The sequence below is a fragment of the Callospermophilus lateralis genome, chromosome 5 (genome assembly GCF_048772815.1).
Source record: "Callospermophilus lateralis isolate mCalLat2 chromosome 5, mCalLat2.hap1, whole genome shotgun sequence".
NCBI lineage: Eukaryota > Metazoa > Chordata > Mammalia > Rodentia > Sciuridae > Callospermophilus > Callospermophilus lateralis.
Genome location: NC_135309.1, coordinates 100,443,597 through 100,465,050, shown reverse-complemented (window position 1 = coordinate 100,465,050; position 21,454 = coordinate 100,443,597). Strand labels below are relative to the sequence as shown.

At 36.1% G+C, this 21,454-nt stretch overlaps 1 protein-coding gene across 2 annotated transcripts in view; it reads left to right on the top strand.

Moving 5' to 3' along the window:
- The window catches only part of Vcan (versican), a 104,959-nt gene that overhangs the window by 51,047 nt on the left and 32,458 nt on the right, over nt 1-21,454 (top strand). For both annotated transcript variants that reach the window (XM_076857057.2, XM_076857056.2), the window contains one exon: nt 14,375-19,582. In XM_076857057.2, coding sequence (XP_076713172.2) covers nt 14,375-19,582 — 5,208 coding nt within the window. The remainder of the gene's footprint in view (nt 1-14,374; nt 19,583-21,454) is intronic.

The window sequence follows — 21,454 nt, the reverse complement described above, 5'->3', positions numbered from 1 at the left end:
GAAGGAACTTTTCAGCTCATTAAAGTTTTATGAGCTGAAAAATGCTATGGGGTGTGTTTAACAGTGGTTCAGGGGATACTGAACACTTGACTCCTGTCTATTTCAGGAGTAATTTGCACACCTGCATTTTGAAAAATTGTTGAAAGGTTTTCTTTGTGAATGCATATAAAGGCTACAGAGTTTGAAGGTGTAGGAAGAGTTTCAATTCTAGAATTTTTTTTAAAAGCACTATATTAAATCATTTGAAATGTTACAAGTTAATGTAATAGAACTATAAGTTTTTTAAAAAACTGATATACTGGTATCTTTAAGTTAGAGAATAATTTGGAAATCTGGACTTTAAATACCAATATTATTAGACAAATAATTAGTTATAACCTTAAAATAGGCAGTTCTTAGTTTTTTTATATGAACGAGTTCATATATGCTACTGTGTGTCAGGCCTTCTTGATATTGTCTTGTTATATTTTCTTTTTATTGGTTTTATCATTTATTTCTACACAAATATAAATATAAGGCAGACATAAAGCCAAAATTAAACTAAAGTGATATAAAAATTAAAGTACTGATAAAATTACTAATATAATGCTATTACAGGTTAATTAGATTATGAGGAAGAATTTTTGGCATCAAAATTAGAGTTCAGTTTGCTCAATTTCCTAGTGGAGAATTATTATATATTATTGTTTATAAAATTCAGCATTAACTCCCATCTGATTAATTTTTTTTCATCAATAAAGCTGAGAGATATAAATAAAGCTCAATAATTATTTTCTGAATACTATAATGTTGTGGAGAGGATAAGAATAAGGAATATTGGCTCTGAGAACAAGAGATATCTGGTCAAATACCAATATTTATATTATTGATTGCATAGTCATTGCTTTTTAGACAGTTATGTTTATGCAAGATAACCTCATATAACTTTTAAAAATCAGGTACTTCCCTATCCATCAATTCCTAAAATATCATAGACACTGGAAAGACTAATTTCTCAGTGGCATTCTTTTGGTTTGTTGAGAGTATATAATTTAGGACTGGGGTTATGGCTTAGTTGCAGAGCACTTGCCTAGCATGTATGAGGGAGTGGGTTTGATTCTCAGCACCACATATAAATAAGTAAAAAATAAAAAGGTCTACTGAAAAAATAAAAGAAAAAAAAGGTCTACTGACAACTGAAAAAAAAAGAGTATATATCTTAGATTTGGTTAATGTTACTATGGGAAGATACCTTCAATGGCAAGAAAATAGCATGGTGCTATTTGATAGAATGGTGCTATTTGATTCTGCAGTTCTTGGCTGCTTCTTTCTTGTGGAATTTCAGAGTCCATCCACAAAAGAAGATGAGTTGGTGTCTGCACTGCACACATAGGTGGCTGCCTTTGCTGAGCTACACTTGTGGTTATTACTAGAGAAGCACATTTTTTTTTTTCCCTCTACAGGGCATTAGGATGTCTTATCCCATTCTCATTGACTACCCACAGTCTAGAAAAGGATAGAGTTCTTCTTCAATTATTCAAATAATGAAAAGGGAAGAGAACTTTTATCTTCCCTTATTTCCAATTGTGTGATGGGGAAAAAAATTGACCTGTTTCTAAATTATTAGTGATGTTAACACTGTACTGTAGATAATCCTTGTAAATGAATTATTTTGTATATTTAACACATACCTACACATACAGAAATGTACACAGAGAATTTCATTTTTCAAACTGCACTGTGTATTTTTTTTAACTTACTAATCTTGAGGAAAACCTTTAAACAATTCAAAGTGTTTTCTTTAAAGGTTGAGGTTTAATAACAAAGGAGGTATTGCCTAGAGAGCCAAAAGAAACTTTGATGTCTGCTTCATAAAATGAATACTTTCTGAAATTAGCATTGGCAATTACAACTTACCAGTACTAAAACTACCACCAAGGAAGAAGTGTTATCCAAAGACAAATAACCACCTAACTATTATTAGCAGCTATATTGAGAAAGATGAATACATCATCTTTGAGCAGAGTATAGTCAGTCAAGAATCATCTTTAGATAAAGCTACAACATGCCTGGTCCTTTTTCAGATATTAAAGGGTAGAGGGAGAAAAAAATAAACCATAGACTCTGTTTCCAAGCCTTTCAGTGCATATTGGGGAAATATTAACATAATCAAATATAATTGTAGTATAGAAACATATAATTACACACTACATAATATGGTATGACAGACTATAAGTGACAGAAGAGATCATCAAAGGAAGGAATCAGACAAGTTAAGGAATATTTCAAAAGAAGAAGACAATTAAGCCAATCCTGATCGAGTGGTAGATTAAAACCAAATTATTGGAATCCAGTTATTTGCCAGTAGTTTCCCAATCAAGACTTCCCAGTAGGGCTAAGAAACACCAAGTGTAACTACCCATTTTAAAAAATAGGGTAATGATCAGAGAAGGCATGGCCACCTTCAGAAACAGAATGCCTTCTTAGGATTAACCCAAAAACATAGACATCGAAATCAGAGATATTCAGCCAGGTTTCCCAGGAAGGAGTGTTATTAAACTTTTGTGTGTTTCAGCAGTCATTACATTTTGATAAAGATAGCATCTTCTGTAAGTGTGTTTAGCTTTTAAAATATATTCCCACAAGGTATCATGGTTTAGTACCACACACTTGCAAACTTAAATGGCATAAAAGTACTTTTAAAGAGTGTCTACATACTTAAAGGTGACTTAAAGGTATGTGATCTCTAAATTCAAGTAAATGTTGAATCAGCAGAATCACAGAACCAGTACTCTAAGTTGCAGAATGAGGAGTCAGTCTTTCATTTGCTTATGTGCAATGTAGATCCAGAAATGTATTAATTTTCCTGCCAGAATGTTTTTACTAGAAGATGCATGTAATAACTAGTTTTATATAGAATATTTTCTAAAGTTTGACCCACGTTCTTTCCAAATCACAGGGTTATAAAACTGAAATTGTGTATCAGTATATTTGTACATCTGTCTAATATGCCTATGCACATGTTTGTGTATATGTACACATATATATATCATACATACATATATTTTGTAATTTATTTAACAGTTAAATAACCACAATGTACCAACTACACTAGAATTGGAGTTTTTGAAGTACAAACCGTACTATTCTGAATGAACATGAGTAGGTAGTCAATTTATTTTATAGGGTACAGGAAAGAGGTAATTGATGTAGTAGAGCCTTTGGAAAGAGACTTAGATTCATGGCCAACTCTATCATTTAGGATCTATATGGTCTTGATAGATTGCTCACCCTCTGTAGGTCTCATCTGTATCATAATACCACACCCTCACAAGATTGCTTCAAGTACAGGGTTTCCACAGGCCAGCTGCTGGGGTAGGCGTGTCTCACATGTAGTATTCCTTAAGTGAAGAAGGCAGGAAGCATGGTGCTTGGTACAAGGGAACTGCTTAGCACAAATGAACTTCTCTCAACTCCAGAAATTATTGTTTCTCCAAACTTCTAAATGTAGGAAATATAGATTGTTTTGTACTAAGTAGCTAAAAGTTAAACCATCTCAAAATTCAAGATGATTTATGTCTCAAGGAGCCCAGTAAAATTGTACTTGGTATCTGCTTGACTGAAAGAGCATGTTAAAGTTTTAATCCTTTGTGGTTATGTTAGTTTAGGGTTATGCTGCTTTGTACAAATCAGAAGCAGCTACAGCTTTTACTGAAACTTCAATATAGCATTGATTCTGTTGGACCTTAGCGTAAAATTCATTAGTTTTATGTTTTTTGTTTTTTGGATGTGTGTGAAAATTGGGCTTAGGATTTCAACCAACTACCAATTTAACTTTTTGTCTGAAAAAAAAAAAAAGAGATTTTTTTTTTTTTTTAACCACAATTCTTTACAAGTGTGTCCAGGTGTTGGGACTGGCCTCTTCTTGCTTATTCACAGACCGCATGGCCATTCCCTGCTGTCTTTTTGTTGTTGCCAAGGAAACCCCCAGTTCTCTACACAGGGATTACATTCTTCTTTCTTAAAAGCTCTTAGATCATTCATTTGTGCAATGAATAAAAAATGTATTCACAGGTCCAGACAGTGTTCAGAACTTTTTTGGGGGAGGGGTGTAGCTGGAGAGATGTGCATGGTGAGAGGAGCGATAGTAATAAAAAGAAAGGAAAAAAGAACACTCTCTGAGGTTGCATTTTAATGAGGTGAAGCTGAAAATTTTATTTTTTAAGAAGATGTTGCCTATTTTTATCAGTTTAGAATATGTATAGCGTTAGTCCTCAATGAGACTAGTTCTTCATATACAAAAAACAGTTGGTTGTGAAGAAATCAATTCCAGGATTAGGACATAATTAGCAAGGGTAGAGGTGTTTTAGTGAAAACTGGTGTATGTTTTTTCATGTGCATCTAAGTGTTTTGAATTTTTTTACAGCATAATAGAGATGATAGAAATTATGAAATTTTTAAAATAGAGCATCAAATGGACAATGGAGAACCTATTTAATTGCATTAAAATGCTGTTCCTTAGAGAGTGCCCGTTTTATTTTTTAGTATGAGTCATGAGGGAGAAATATCTATTGGCAAGAAAACAAAGGATATAATATTCTTAAAAACAGTGAATTGATACTTTAGAGGAAAATGAATTATGGAGAACCTTCTAAATACTTGCTCGAATGTTTAGGGTAATTTATACAGTCTTTCTCCATAAATAATTTAAAGTCTAAACTGGAGATTTTTAACTCAGAAATAATCTCTGGTGTGAAGGGTAAAGTTTAATTGAAGTACTATATCACTGTGATATGCCCAACTTGTTTGCACAGACATACAGTACAATCAGTATACAGTAAACACCTTGACTGGCTTTTAGTGACTTCATCTTTTCACCTTATAGCACAGTCTTCTTGATTCTCATGAGAGCAGTTCAGTTTCTTTGTCCTTATGCTGTGAAAGGTTTAGTTTTTCTGAGATGAGAAAGGGAAAAGTAATATAATAATGTATAATTCTGGAGAATATGCTGGAATAGAATACAGTCACCATTTCCCTATTGGAAATCTACTTCTTCTACTTTATTGGGAACCTACTTTACTACCCAAAGATAAAAATTCTCAGCCTATCTTCGAATGCTCACCCCTAGAACATGTTTTAGAAGTTTGTTGAAATACAGGCATTTGATCAACACATTATGTAATTGGGGAAAGGAAAATAACAATTTATAACTTAATTGGGAAGGCAACTTAAAGTAATTAGTAAGCAAGAGAGTATGTAGTAAGGGCCAATGCTTGCTCTGAACAGAATTTTAGAGACTAATATGAAATAAGATAAGAAGCATCTTTGGCAGGTAAAGTTTCATAAATGATCTCACAAGCAACTCAGGGTGCTCACCTGCTCCTGTAGCACCCATTTAGTTTTCCTGGAGGCCAGCCAGGCACCCGCTGCTGACCACTCATGATGCCACTTTGTGGGATGTTGAGGAGTGATGGGAAATCACCCGGTGCTTAAATATTGCCCACACTGCTTCTTAAACCTGGTTATGTACCATGATTATCAAGGAGCCTCCAAATAAAAATAACCACAGCCCCCTCCCACTAGACACTTGGAATCTGAATTTCTAATGGTGGAGCTAAGACATTTGTATTTTGTTTCCTTTTTTACTTTAATTTTTTTGTTAGATATTTGTATTTAAAAAATTGATCCCACATGATTTTGATGAACAGTGAGTGATGAACACAACTCTTAACAAAGGCTTTCTGAACTTCAGAGGCCAGTTAAAAGGGAAGGGCCCTGGGAGGAGGCTGTTTTCAGCCTTTGTCGGTATATACTTTATGCCACCAATTTGGAGAGGAAAGTATTTATCTGACTCAGTGTTCCCTGAGTGAAATGGTGGTCTTTGCTCAGATCTGGAGGAGTGTATTGTTTTTTACAGATGTTAAGGAATATTGGCTTCTGTAAATAAGGAAGAAAATAAAATTGAATATCATTGAAATCTATGTTTTTAAGATTCAGGAATAATGATAGTTGAATCAAAATTAGTAGTGAAGGATGGGAAGTACATTTTTAATTGCTTGGAACTATATACCTCACTTTGCTGTACTCCTATCTACTTCTGTCTGCAAACATTGGAATTAAAAGGAAATATGCTTATGGCTTAAGGATTCTTATGGCTTAAGGATTCTTTTGGCTATACTACCAAAGTGAGTTTGTGTGATTTATATTTACATTTGAGAAGTATAGTGATTACTGTCTTGATATGTCTATGTGGATTTGAAAAGATAATAAATGATTAAAAAAAGTATTGAGACTGTGCCTGCACCTTCAAATTAAGTAGACTTTATAACCACAAAAATCTTTACTGTTTGAGTTTTTGCTAAGATTTTGTTAATTGTATGTCAGACTTTGAGGTGTAGTTGCAGCCAAAGAACAACAGTCCTTCAGTCCAAGATACAGATCTTTCAAAGAAAGTATTGATTCAACAGAATGTGGACTTTTTCATTCTTGATGATAAATACCTATGCAGCCATTCTTACAATGCAACTCTCAAAAGAGGGGCTAAGTGAGTAAAGTATGGAGAGCATTATGTATTTAAAGGACCATTCACTTCAATTTTGGCAAATGGAACTGAGGAAGGTGAGCAATAAATGAAACACCTAGGAAATTTATAAGTCAGAAACCACATGAAATAAATCTCATGGCATACACATCAAAGATATAGTCACCTGGGGCTGAGAAGTTTTAGAAAAGATATATAGAATGTCTGGGGTTTCATAACTGGATGGTCAAGTTCAAAGCGGATGAACTTGACCATCCAGGGCTTGTGAAGCACTGATCCTGACAAGCCTGGAGTGAGAGTGGGGTGTGCGGGGGGCAGGGGGAGACACAGAGATAGGGATATGGGCTGCTGGGCTCCAGTGCACAGACTCAGAGAATGACAAGAGAGAACTGAAGAAGGGGGCAGTGTGGGTCAGTTAGTGAAGCCATCTGAATGCCCTGTTGGAGAGGCCGAGTGGTGGAAGAAATGACCAAAAACTACTGCCAACTTTGAACAAAGCAAGGGGCTTGATTAAAAATAAATTAGTGTTTGTAAAGTTTAGTAGATAAACTTCTAGGAGCTTAAAGAGGCCTTTGTTTGACTTTAGTTAAAGCTTTTGCTTACTTTTAAGCCCTTTATTCTAAACAAAGCATTTTGCCCATATTAGAATATGTGGTTATCTGTGTATCTGTTATCTATCATATATCTATCACCTATCCATCCAGCAAGGGATTTGAAAATGTTAGAATGCTAAGTGAAGAGGATAATGAAAGGGCTGTCCTGTGATGGGTTTTTGTTTATTTGCTCTATTTTTTTAAGGAAAAATTTAGAAACCTAAATTACTAGAATTACATCATTTTCATATAGCTCTGTTTCACTCTTCAGAAGTTGCTCAAAGGTCCTAAAATTACTTGACTCTGCTCTCCAGGAAATCCCTCACTCTTCAAAAATAGGAAGATAGGAAATCCTTTGGGCCTTTTCTATAAGCAAGCCAAGCCCTCACTTGGTGGCATGTCCTCAAGTCACTTAGGCCACTCGGCTGTATCTAAACACATTCTTTCCACTTGAAGGAATGACATTATTTGAGGATTATCTGAAGTTGGGAGAAGAGATGATTCTCATTTATCATCTCCATAGCATGTCTGCCTCTTAAAAGTGAGGCCATCAAAGCACTCATATTATTTTTGCACATATATCACCCTTTCTGGGTATAAACTTCATGAATTGAGAAATGTTGAACTTCTTGTGCAGCACAGAAAGCTGTCATTTTGAGGTAATTTGTTCTAGTGGTACACTAAATGGACCTCAGCTAGCAGAGCTAATAGGGAGATATGGGTCACATAACTCAATATTGATCTTTTGATCTTCTCCTTAATCTCTTCATCCCTGGAAGGATTGAGTATTGATACAAATATCACATGATAGTTAATCATGGGACTAATTAGGGAAGCAAAAATATCTGACAAGACTTGGGAAAGATGTTGATACTATAATTACTACCTTCAAATTTTTTTTTTAACATATTGAGTTGGCACCCTTTTTAAAAAATGTTGAGGATTCAGGATATTGAATCTGGATAAAATTCACATTAATTGCTTGTCTTTGTTTCTGAAAGTGCCAATCAGCATTTTATTTTAGTTGAGGAGAATATATGAAGGTGCCGGGTGTGGCGACAAATTCTTGCAATCCGAGTGACTCAGGATGCTGAAGCCAGAGGCAGCCTCACTTAGCAACTTTATGCTTAGTGAGACCCTGTTTCAAAATAAAAAATAAAAAGGGCTAGGGATGTGGCTCAGTAGTTAAGTGACCTTGGGTACAAAAAAATAAATAAATAAAAAGAGGGGGACTGGGGTTGTGGCTCAGAGATAGAGTGCTCGCCTCGCACATGCAAGGCACTGGGTTCCATCCACAGCACCATGTAACAATAAATAAATAAAATAAAAGTATATATAAAAAAGAGGGGATATATGAAAGGGGAATGAAATTGAAATATTTGTTTCTTATTATTAGATCTACAGGTATGTGTCCAAAAATTTAAACATTATAAATAATTTTAAGCTTTCACTCTTTAAGTTCTGTAAGTATTTCTCAGGCATTTCAGTATGACTATCTATTGTACTTTTGAAATAAGGAAGAAAATCTTTTGTTCCACATTACATTGGAATCCATTTTAGTAATAAAAAATGTGATCCTTATATGTCTTTGCTGAGTAGATTGATATTACTTACATTTAATTAAAAGCTCTTAACTTATAAAATCCCCTAGAGAATATGAACTTTAACCAGCTGCCTATGCATTGGAGCAGCTATGTTTTTTTGTCTGGAAACAGCATGACTCAAAGACTTGTGCTGTGTCTACAAAACTCTACCATGAAGTACTTAAAAATACTTGGTGAATGTTTGAGGTCAGCTAGCAATAAAGCTTTGTGTGAAATGTCATTAAAAACCCTATTAACTATGGTACTAGTATATTCAAGTCAAGCTGTTAAAATAAGTTTACATAAACATAGAAAAGATTATACATACAGTCTACAGAGTTCTGTGGTTTGACTCTTGAAATCCAAATAAAAGTTATATTATTCTTAGAGTAAAATTCTAAAATAGAGCAGTCTTTTATAAGGACTTGTTCATCTAAGAGCTTAGAATGTCAATAACTACATTAGGTTGCTCTGTTAGTGTGAAAGAGAGCAGATCCCTATTTTGGAAGGAGACACTACTTTCATAATAGCACAGGTGTCCCCCGCTGCACTGAACAAAGAAACTTGCCTGGTTGGCAATAATTATAGCTGTTGCAATTCTCTAATAATATGTGTGGTAGGTGGGGTGGTGGCAGGAAGGGGAGATGAAAAAGTGGACGATGAATAATAGACAAAGAGGAGCAAGTAGGATTCGGCAAGCTATGAGAGATTATTGATGGGAATTTGGATAACTTAGCAGAAATAAAATTCACCTATCTATAGATTTTTATTCCACTGGCCCCTCCCACCATAATATGTTAGAAGTATGGGAACAAACTAGATATGCAGACAGAATAGAGTGTAGATTGATAAATAGAGAATCTGTTGGCAAAAAAATTTAACTTGAAAGTCCTATGTAACTGACCTTTTACCACCCTCAAAACAATATTAAGAAATCCAATAAGAGCACATTTATTTAAAAAATAAATATTAGTTGCTTTATTGTGGGGATATTCCTTTCAGAAAAAAGAAACAAAATAATTTTAACTTTCATTTTGTATTTTTGTTTTATATAAACCCCATTTAGTAGAAAATTTTCTTAGAGATCTGATGTATAACATGAGGACCATGGCTAATAGGATGATACTAAAGTAGCACTTGTGTTAAATAAGTGAATTTTAGCTGCTGATGACACAAAATGTAACTGAACTGATAGCTGTGTTAGTTTGTTTCTCTATAGTGACCATTTTACTATCTATCTATAGCTATCTGTTCATCTATCTTTCTATCATAACATCAGATTGTACTCTCAAATATGCATAGTAAAATGTATTTAGAAGAAACATTTTATAATATTTATCAAATATTTATAATATTTAATTTATAATATTTACTTATAAATATTTTGTTATAATATTTATCTATAAAATATTATAGCAGCTATACCCAATTTTATTATTTATTACCCAAATGTACAACCTAAATTTATTATTTATCTATAAAATTTAAAATATTAATTTATAAATCATTGTATTTATAATATTTATCATTTTATATATTTAACGAGCATATTATTTATATTGATTTTCTTTCTGCTCTCTGTTTATTATGATGAGCTGATTATTCTTTGGTCACTGTCAGCTTCTTGGCACAATGAAAAACAGAATGAAATTTGTTTATGTTTCTGTTTTCTACCATTCTGAACTCAAGTCAGATCTTATGCTAGGGAGGTGAGTGAAGGGAGGAATCTTAACCTAAATTTAATGATACGCATGTTGACTATATGGACACTCAGCAAGTTTCACCTTATAATTGGGAGAAAAGAATTATAAGGGTCAGTCCAGTTCTCTAACTTACTGACAAAAGCATTTGCTTCAGGAAGAGGTAGGAGTAGATGGAGCACCTGACTTAGTCTCTGTGAAGTTGATAAGACAGTGTCATCCATGGGGTCTGAAACATTAAAAACACTTAGTAAATTCTGTGCAGTGAGTTGGCTCCTGGGGCGATAGTACAGTTAACATGGAACACATGGTTATGGCAGTGAGCTTAATTTTGCAGGCTAAGACCCACTATGAAGCAGTCCTGTGGTTGTGAAATGAATGTGTACAAAGATTATGTCTTTGATATGTTTTTATTGCTGTGATCTAAATATTGTGATATTTATTTTGGTCATAAAATGGAATATATTGCATCTAAGGGTTGAGACTATAAAATACTCTGTCATGATGGTCTAAAATGTTAAACCTCTTAGGTTTATGAGCAATAGGAAGTACTATAGTTCTTTATCCAAGTGGAAAATGATTTGAAAGAATGTTTTACTTTGTTCATTGGAGCTAAAATGGGAGAACATAGAGTGAATTCCATGCTCTTTAATGAACCAAAGTCGACTTAATACGAGTTGATGGTTAACTAAATTATGTAAACTATTGATTTGCAATTAGAGTTCTCTCTGTGTAAGTGAGCACATGATCCCTAGTGAGCATTTGACACATTGTCACACCTTAATGTCTCTGCTCCATCACACTCTTGTAGAACCACTGGCACCACACTTCACAAAACCTCCATGTGAAGGAATGTGTTTTTATCAGTTTTTATTTTTTAAAAGTAAGGACTTTATTTAGGAACTCCTACAAATCTATAATAACAGTAAAGGTTTTTACACCACTCTTGTCCCAAGACTTTATAAATATATAATGTTGAGCAGATGTTTCCATATTTATCCTGTATTTGGCTGGAGAAGCCTGCTGGAATGGCTAGTTTTAACTCCGTTATTTATTAAATGGTGCAAAATGTTTTAGGCGTTCTTTATATGCTCGGCACTAACTGATGTTTCTCATTTAAAATCATTTTTTACACTTAAGTAAGTGATACTGTGGCATCAAGCCACCATAGATGTGAACTTCGTGTACCTGTGTGGAATACTTCTTAATGAGTACTAATTTTATTTATGCCTAATAAAACAACATAAAAGAGTTGCATATGAGAGTATAAACAGTTAAAGATTTGCATATTTTTGAAAATCCAGTTAAAATTCATGAAGTTGTACAGAATACTTACCATTAAGTCTGGCTTTACTCAACTATATTAAAATACTACTAGACAACGAGAAACTACTTATTTAGTGATTAAATCGTTGATGTGATATTTTAAAAGATTCATTTGTGCAAGGGGCATTCAAAATGTATTCTTTCACATAGTTCAAACATTTTCTTCACATTCTTTTTCCATATTTTTTACTGGTGCATTATAGTTGTACATAGTGGTGGGATTTGTTACAAATGCACACAACATAGGAATATAATTTGGCCAGTATCATTTTCCATGGTTACCAAATTCTCTCCCCTCCTCCCTCCCCCTGGTTCCTTCCTTCTCCTCTACTGATTTACCTTTGATTTTCATGATTCACATTCTTTTTTGTAATACAAAAGTCTGCCTTCAATGCAAACTGTATTAAGGTGTTATTATCTGAAAATTTTAATCTGTCATCTTTTAAAGCATATACACACTGGGTGCTTAAGATCGAAATAACAACTTTAACGGTTTAATACTGAACAAATTTCTTCTTTTTTCTATTATTTTTTAATTTGTTCTTTTTAGATACACATGACAGTAGAATATATTTTGACATATTATGCATGCATGGAGTATAAATTATTCTAATTAGGATCCAATTCTTATGGTTGAACATGATGTGGAGTTACACTGGCCATGTATTCATATATGAGCATGGAAAAGTTATGTCTGATTCATTCTACCATCTTTCTTATTCCAATTTCCCCTTCCTTCCCCTCATTCCCTTTTGTATAATCCAATGAACTTCTATTCTTCCCTCCTCCTCTCCTTTTTAATTGTATTTTTAAGAAAATCCAAAGATTTAATCATTTTCTTGAATTGGTAATTAGAAAAGCTGTAATATCTATCGAGAAAGAGCCTGTATTCATTTTATATTTTTATAGTACTTTGGAGTCAGGCATTGATCTCACTTATCTATATTACAGAGATATTTTCTCATTCATTTGAATACCCATATGCCTTAGCTTACATAGTTAAAAGTTGAATATATGAGGTGGAATGGATGGAAATAAACAAAATGAGTTGTAGTGTGTGAAAAATAAGTAGGAAGGACATATAGATAGGGTAAGAATAATGCAGACCTACACAAATAGCATTTTAATGAGACAATTTAGTGAAGATGTGGTAGGAAACAGAGAGAACTTTTCTTTTTTGTTTTTATTTTAATGAAAGAGAAAAGTAAATATAGTATATGTCTTTTATTACATGAAAGTCCTTTGGTCTTTGGTTTTTTTTTAAATTTAAAGAAATTTAATAAGCTTCCATAAAATTTCCATTGAGAATTCATATAGTATCTACATATTAATCTTGATGCATAATCTTGATGCACAGCCATATGATTCTGATCCCTCCTGAATAGATTTTTTTTCCTTTTCTGATTTAACAGTAAATGTAGATATTGAGCCCTCCAAGCATGGAGGGGAACTGCCTCTTTTCTTGCACCAGGAACATACCAGGAGAAAACAGTGTTTCCCCCCCTTAGAGATGGCAAATTGGGGAGGCAGAGTAGGTTCCATGATAATCGTTCCTTCTGTGTATATCTCAACTTCCGCCTAAGCCTGTATGGCATGGATTGGGGCTAAACCAAAAACTACTTCTGCAGGAATGTTTCTTCATGCAGGATAGTAAGGCACTGCGTGGTCCTTTATCTTTGTCCTGGCTTGGTGCATCAGAGGCACCTCTGTGTACTGCTGTGTAACCAGACATAGGGTAGCTGTAATGGTAGAATCCTCTCCTAGGAGAGTTGAATACCAAGATGATGAGGGTGTGGAGCTTTGCTGGTCTATTTCTGGTGGCAGAAAAGCCCATTGACATTAGTGGTTGGTACCATGTGGCAATTGACAATCCAGGGAATGTTCTGATGATATGTATTATTTGAAGTATGCTAGTTATAATATTTATATGTGACTCCTGAACTTTCTTCAGAGAGAATATTAATATAAGAACTAAATTGACCTAACTCAGGTCACATCCCCTGAAGGATAAAGGTGTACAGGTATGGAAGACTCTTCCTTCCTGGTCCTTCCAGTGAACACTCCTTGCCAAGGCTCTGCCACTCAGGGCTTCCTGAGGTGTGGCTAGGCTCCTGACTTACTGCCACAGTGGGTAGGGTGTCCATTGCTCTTTTATTTTTCTAAAAACAATTTTCTTTCAGAGAGATTATGAAGAGGCAGAAGGAATCTTCTCATCTCCTTATTGAATAGAGTGTGTAAGCATCCCCTGACATATAGAACAATGATCAATCACTTTTTGTATATGGTCTGGTGAAATGGTCTTAATTTTCAATTTTTTTTTTTGTAGTTCACACAAAGATAAATTGTTACATTGCAAAATTACCGTGCAAATGTTATTCCTTATTTTGTTTTAAGGACTTTGTTGCCTTTGTTAAACATGTTGAAGAGTTTGTGTAACCTGTTTCTGTAACTTGAGATTTATCTTTCTTATTGTTAATACAAAGCTGCAAATTTGAAGACTGAGAACCTGTAGAAGGATGATTGCACTTAATGTGAGAACATTCGAATCCTTCTTTGTGTCTATGAATGTGATCAGCCTTGCTATCGATTTCTTCTGTCATGCACTGCCAAAGCTTCTATTTAAGTATTGTGAAAACTCTTTGTTTTTTTCAGGTCGAATGAGTGATTTGAGTGTAATTGGTCATCCAATAGATTCAGAATCTAAAGAAGATGAACCTTGTAGTGAAGAAACAGATCCAGTGCACGATCTAATTGCTGAAATTTTACCTGATTTACCTGAAATATTTGAAATAGAAATATACCACAGTGAAAATGAAGGGGAAAATGAAGACTGTGAAAATGCTACTGATGTAACCACCACACCTTCTGTACAGTACATTAATGGGAAGCACCTAGTCACCACTGTGCCCAAGGACCCCGAAGCTGCAGAAGCTAGGCGTGGCCAGTTTGAAAGTGTTGCACCTTCTCAAAATTTCTCAGAGAGCTCTGAAAGTGATACCCATCAATTTGAAGTAGCAGAGACAGAATTGTCTACTGTTGTGCAACCTAATGAATCTAAAGAAACCACTGAATTTCTGGAAATTACATGGAAACCTGACACTTACCCTGAAACACCAGAACAATTTTCAAGTGGTGAGCCTGATATGTTCCCCACAGCCACATCCCATGAAGGAAAAACCACAGAAGGGGCAGAGTCAATTACAGAGAGAGGTCCTAAACTTGAAAATCTGATGCATGAGCATCCTGAACCTGTATTTCCCTTTTCTGAAGAGTCTTCAGGAGAGTCTGCCATTGACCAAGTATCTCAGAAAATGATCTTTTCAAGGGCCACACAGGTAACTTTAGGTGAAGAGGTCGAAAAAAGTACTTCTGTCACGTATACTCCCAGGATGGATCCAAGTTCTGCGGCAATAAATGATTCAGAGAAAGAATCAGTTACCCTAGCAGGAAATCCACGGCCTGATGGCCTTTTCTCCACAATGGAAAGCTGGATAGAAATAACTCCTAGACAAATTGTGGAGTTCTCAGGAAGTTCTGCAATTCCAATCCTGGAAAGCTCTGGGGAAGTGGAAGATTTTAAAGATAACATGTTGAACATGGTAACTGATTTATCAAAAAATACCACAGATACACTCTTTACTTTAGACACTGGCAAGATAATGATCACAGAAAATCTTTTTGATGTTCCTGCGACCACCATTGACTCAGTTTCTGAAGAACCTTCCGTAGAAGTCATGCCTACAAAATTCATAAGTGAAACAGAAAATTCCAAGTGGGTTTTCAGTACATCCCTTGAGGGAAAGGAAAGGAAGGAGGAGGAGGAGGGAACAACAGGTGCAACGTCTACCTTTGAGGTAGAGTCACTGACACAGAGAGCAGATCAATTAATTTTACACCCTGAATTAGGAAGTTCAAATGAACCTACGTCTACTGATACAGCTACCAGGAAAAGTTTGATATCCTCGACAACGCCCACACAATTTTCAGATGAAATGACAAGTTCTACACTTGTCTTTACACAGCCCTTTGAACACAGCAGTACTAGCCAACCAGAGGACCCAGAAAGGCTGACCACTCTTTCAGGTGGCCCTGTCTCTCTCTCTATTGAGCAGGGCTCTGGAGAAGCTGCTGCTGACCCAGAAACCACCACTGTTTCTTCATTTTCTTTAAATTTAGAACCAGAAATTCAAACCGAAAAGGAAGCTGGCACTTCGTCTCCCCATGTGGAAACAACATTCCCCTCTGAGCCTACAGGACCATTTTTGAGTACTGTAATTGACAGAAAAGTCACTGAAATTATAAACCAAACATCCAAGGAAAAATTAATTTCAGAGGTACCAGGAGAACCAAATTATGGGGCAGAAATAAGGGTCATTCCTACAGGTTTTCCTTTGGAAGAAGATTTCAGTGGTGACTTAATGGAATACTCAACAGTATCTCATCCCATAACAAAAGAAGAAACAGTGATGACAGAAGGCTCTGCGGATGAAGCATTTAGGAATACCCAGATTTTATTACCTATCAAACCTACTTCAGATCACAGCAATCACATGCCTAACTCAGAAGCACCCAGTAGCACCATGGTCAGCATGTCAGCCTTCCCCTGGGAAGAGTTTACAGCTTCTGCTGAGGGTTCAGGTGAGCAACAGGTCACAGTCACCAGCTCTGTTGACCTAGTGCTTCCCACAGTTGTGGAAAACATTTTGGATACAGAGTCTCCATTTATTAACCCAGGATTCAGAGAAACGGATGCTATTGATGAAGTGGATAAAAGATCCACAATTTTACCAACAGCAGAAGCTGAAAGTACTGCAGATCCAACAGGAAAGGGGGAAGTAAAGGTCAATGGCACAGCTTCAATGGACTTTCTGCAAACCATGGAGCCAGCCAGATTATGGTCCAGGCAAAACACCAACCCTGTGAGTCAAGGGATTGAGAGTGAAGCAGAATCTGAGGAAAAGAGTCAAGAACACAAATCTTTAGAATCCTCCCAAAGCTCTCTTGGACCAGAACAAACAACTTTTGATTCACAAACACTTACCGAAATTGAACTCCAGACTACAGATTATTCTACAAAGAAAACTTACAGTACTGATAAGCAAATTGGTGTTTCCTTGGTTCACATGTCTACTCCAGATCCAGATGTAAAAAGCCTAGAGTCATATACCTCTCTCCCTGAGCCTACTGCAGAGTCACATTTCTTCTTAACTACTGCCTTAGTGACTGAATCTATACCGGCTGAAAATGCAGTCACAGATTTATCAACTAAAGATGAAGAAAGTATAAAGCTCTTTCCCAAAGGTATGAGACCAACAATTCAAGAGTTGGATACTGATCTCTTATCCTCTGGTCTGGGATCAGGAGAAGAAGTTTTGCCTACTCTGCCTACAGTGTCAGTAAAATTTTCTGAAATGGAACAAATTAATAGCACATTATATCCCCACACTTCTCAAGTGGCAAATTTAGAAACAAGTATCTTCAGCAATGAAACTAAAGACGATGAGAGAGTGGAAAATGTAGTGAGTGAAGTTGGACCCCTCATTTCCAAAACAGATGATGTCTCCAAAAGTAGTGAAGGGGTACCCAGTACAACCTTAACGGGAGTCTCAGGCAACACTGGAGCAGCAGGACCCACCACAGCACCTAGCTCTGTCTCCACAGACATTGAACATCCTCAAAGTCAGACCTTCAAATGGGAAGAAGAAATCCAGACCAGCAGACCACAAACTGTAACAGAGCAACTCTCCAGTGAGTATTCTTCAACGGCAGAAAATAAAGAAACAGCAAATGCTCCCACTGGTTTTCTGACAAGAACTCCTGGTCTTGAAATGGCCCAAGAATTTGTTACACCAGCACCAAAGCTGTCTGAGTTGTTTGATGAAAATTCTGGAGAAGGATCTGGAGAAGTGGATCTCTCTAATTCAATCCACACTGCTGGAACTACTGAGGCAACTGAGCAAAGAAACACCACATATGTTTTTGGTAGCTTTCTGGAGAAACATTCCGAAGTGCCAACTGCTGAAGCTGTAGCTGCTGATGGATCCCCAGCGGTTTCTGTGGTGCTGCCTCTTCATTCAGAGCAGAATGAAACCTCCCCTGAGACAACGAGCACCCCATCAGACATGATGTCCCATGAGGCGCCCACAGAAAGTGTCTCAGATAGTTTCCAAGATCATTTCATAGGATTCGAGGATTCCACCTTAAAACCTACCAGAAGAAAAGCCACCGAAAATATTATCCTAGATCTAGACAAAGAGGATAAGGATTTAATATTGACAATTACAGAGAGCACCATCCTTGAAATTCTTCCTGAACTGACATCAGATAAAAATACTATCATAGATATCGATCACACTAAGCCTATATATGAAGATATCCTTGGAATGCAAACAGACATAGAACCAGAGGTGCCATCAGGACCACATGGCAGTAATGAAGAAGGCATCCGGGGTCAAGAGCTGGATGTGGTGACTGCTAACCGTTCTGTAGCTGAGGAGCCATTTGAAAGCTCTGGTGATACTCTTCTGGCTAGTAATACTCAGGAAACATACAACGAATCAATGACTCCTGATGTTGGAAACCAATTAGATCACATGGGCTTTAACTTTGCAACTGGGATCCCTATCCCTACCACAGAAATGGAATTAGATATTTTCCTTCCCACAGAAACTTCTCTGCCCATTCCTAGAAGTTCTGCCACAGTTAATCCAGAGATGGAAGAACTGAAAATTGAAGCAAAACCTCTGGATGACATATTTGAATCAAGCACTTTGTCTGATAGTCAAGCTATTGCAGACCAAAGTGAAATGATAGCAACGCTGGGTCATTTGGAAAAGACACAGGAGGAGTATGAAGAAAAGAAATATATGGGTCCTTCTTTTCAGCCAGAATTCTCTTCAGGAGCTGAGGAAACATTGATAGATCCCACTCCTTATGTAAGTATTGGTAATATCCTCCTTACAGTTCAGAGTTTAACAGAAGCCCCTGAGGTGTTGGAGGGGTCCAGTCCTTCTTATTACACTGATACAACATTAGCAGGTTCAGCATTTGCAAAGTTGTCTTCTCAGACATCATCCTCTCCATTCCTTGCCTACTCAGGCGGAGGAACCTATGAACACACAGAGGTTCCCCAGCCAAGTGCTCTGCCAGGTACAGCTGCTGGCCCATCTCAGAGGTCTACAGAGGATTCTCTCCAGGAAGTTCATGCAGATATTGAAGCAACTGTCAAGGCATCCAATGATGAATACTTTCAGGTAACCCATCCTCCATCCTCATCTCCTGACCCAGCATTAGAACCTTTGGAGGAAGCAAGTACATCTAATTTATTAGAAGAAAAGGAAGCTTCTCCCACACAACTAATTGCCGAGGAAGGAACTGAGACTTCCCAAGATTTCCAAAACAAAGCCAATGACCAGTTTTCTGGAGAAATAGTTGAGGTGTTGCCCAGTGTGGGGGAACCTGAGGCTGGAACTATTATTACAGCTGCCAGCGAAATTCAGTTCGAAGGTGCTGCACCGTGGCCACATTCTACTTCTGCTTCTGCAACTTCCAGGGTTGAGGCAAGTGTGGTGCCTCAGCCCAGCCCACAGACTTTGGAGAGGCCCACAATTCCTTCTTCTTTGGAAATAAACCCTGAAACACATGCAGCTTTCCCCGGAAGGGAGGGACCCACAGTAGCAGTATCAGAAAAGCAACTATCCGCCAGAACTCTTGATTCCAATCAGGCAACAGTAAGCACTGTGGAGTTAAATACTGAGCTTGCAACACCACCATTTTCCCTTCTGGAAACTTCTAATGAAACTGCTTTGCTGATTGGCATTAATGAAGAGTCAGTGGAAGGCACAGCAGTCTTTTTACCAGGTAAGATCACAACATTGACAAATCTGCTTCCAAATCTGGAAACAGTCCCTTGGTTCTAAGATGTCTATGTATATCATTTCTATTGGGATGTTTATTAGGGGTGTTTTCTTGCACTGTTGATGTAACTGCAGGCCATGCCACAGTATTGAGCTCATAATGAGATACAATGGAAGTAAGTATAGAGTCTTGTTGGGGCTTTACAGATATACTTTGTGCTTTTCAGTGTTTTAAAAACATAGTTGTAACATGGATAAAATGAAATAATGTTATAAAAAAACTCAATGTGTATTTACTCACAACTAAACTATTGCTTTTTTATAGGTCCTATAGCTATATACCCTAGTTTTAAAAACAGAAAAAAAGATCCCCTATGTCTTTTTTAACTATCTCACTGATATATTCTATATGCTAATTATCAAAATCAGTCAGGCCTTTAACATTTGAGAGTAGTAACTAGCTGTAATAAATATTTCACATTTTGCTCGATGTCAATTATAAGTTCATACTTCAATGTAATTTCCCTGATTGAGGTAGTCTACATAATGCTTCTAATAGTGCCGAGCCATAGTAGATATGTATTTAGTGTATATTCATGTTCTGCCTGTTAAGAGATTTCTGTTTATTAACTGAATACACCAAAAACAGGAATTTAATACTGCTTCCTATAGACCACTTTGTTTGATGTTACCAAAAAAGTTTTAAGGCGTTTATTATCTCCATTGAAAGAGTAGGTCATGGAGATGGTTAGCAGCTTGCCCAAGGTTGCATAGCCACATTGTGGCAGAGTAGAATTTGAATTCATCAGCCCCATTCTAAAATCCATGTTCTTTTTATTGCCCTCTGCTTATTTCCATTTTAGTACAAACGTGAAGAGTTGATGTTTAATGATATATAAACTAGAAATCTTTAAACATTACTTAGTAGAATTTATTTATTTTCTTCTTAATCTAGGCTGAGAATCTTTAGGAGTCAGCTTTTTCCTAGAATGTTATTATTTAAATAACAATATCCATCAACCCCATAAGTAACCACACCAGTTAGCTGCTACCTAAACAAAGACCAAAGGCTGTACTTTACAGGCTGTATTGGTTGAAAATAAATGTTTTATTTTAATGTCATAGCTATTGCTAGAATTATTCTTCTGATATATATCGGTATTATTTTTTGTGTCACTAATGCTTTATCTTGTGCTTTAGAAAGAGTAAAATAGAAAGTGCAATTTTTTCATAAATGGTTTGGAGTCTTTCTCGAATAAAATTGATCAAAGATGGCTGACATTGAATTTTTTGCTGTCCCTGTATATTTAGTCTGTAACCAATAATTTAATAATCTGGCCAACATTTATTTTTTGCAATTTATTTGAAACATCTGGTTGTTAAAATATGGTGTAGAGATAATTGACAATAACTGTATATATATAAGGAGAGTTAAGTTTGATAAATGAGTGAGAAATGTGTATCAGTTATCTAGTCCACAAAACTTACTGAGAATTGAAGTTTGCACCTTCATTGCAAAACATATTAGTCACTTCAGTTTAATTCAGTAAACAGTTGCTCACGTGGAATTGCTTGGTCTTTCTGTTGAAGATTCAACTTTCAGAGGCTAATATGAACTATGTAGGAAAAAATTAAATTCCTGAAAGTCAGACTTTTCTCCTAATGCAAACTTCTTCAAGTTCACAGAAAGACCAACTTTCTCACCGACTCCTTGACTCGTGGTCTCAGCATGGTGTTTCACGTTATAGTGGGAAAAGTAGGCCTCTGAATTTGTGACCTCAATTCAGTCTTACACATAGGTTTTATTTGATTCTGCACAGATGTCACTGGCTGAGGCAGTGTGTCATCAAGGCAGTGTCCTTTCAACTGCAGAAAG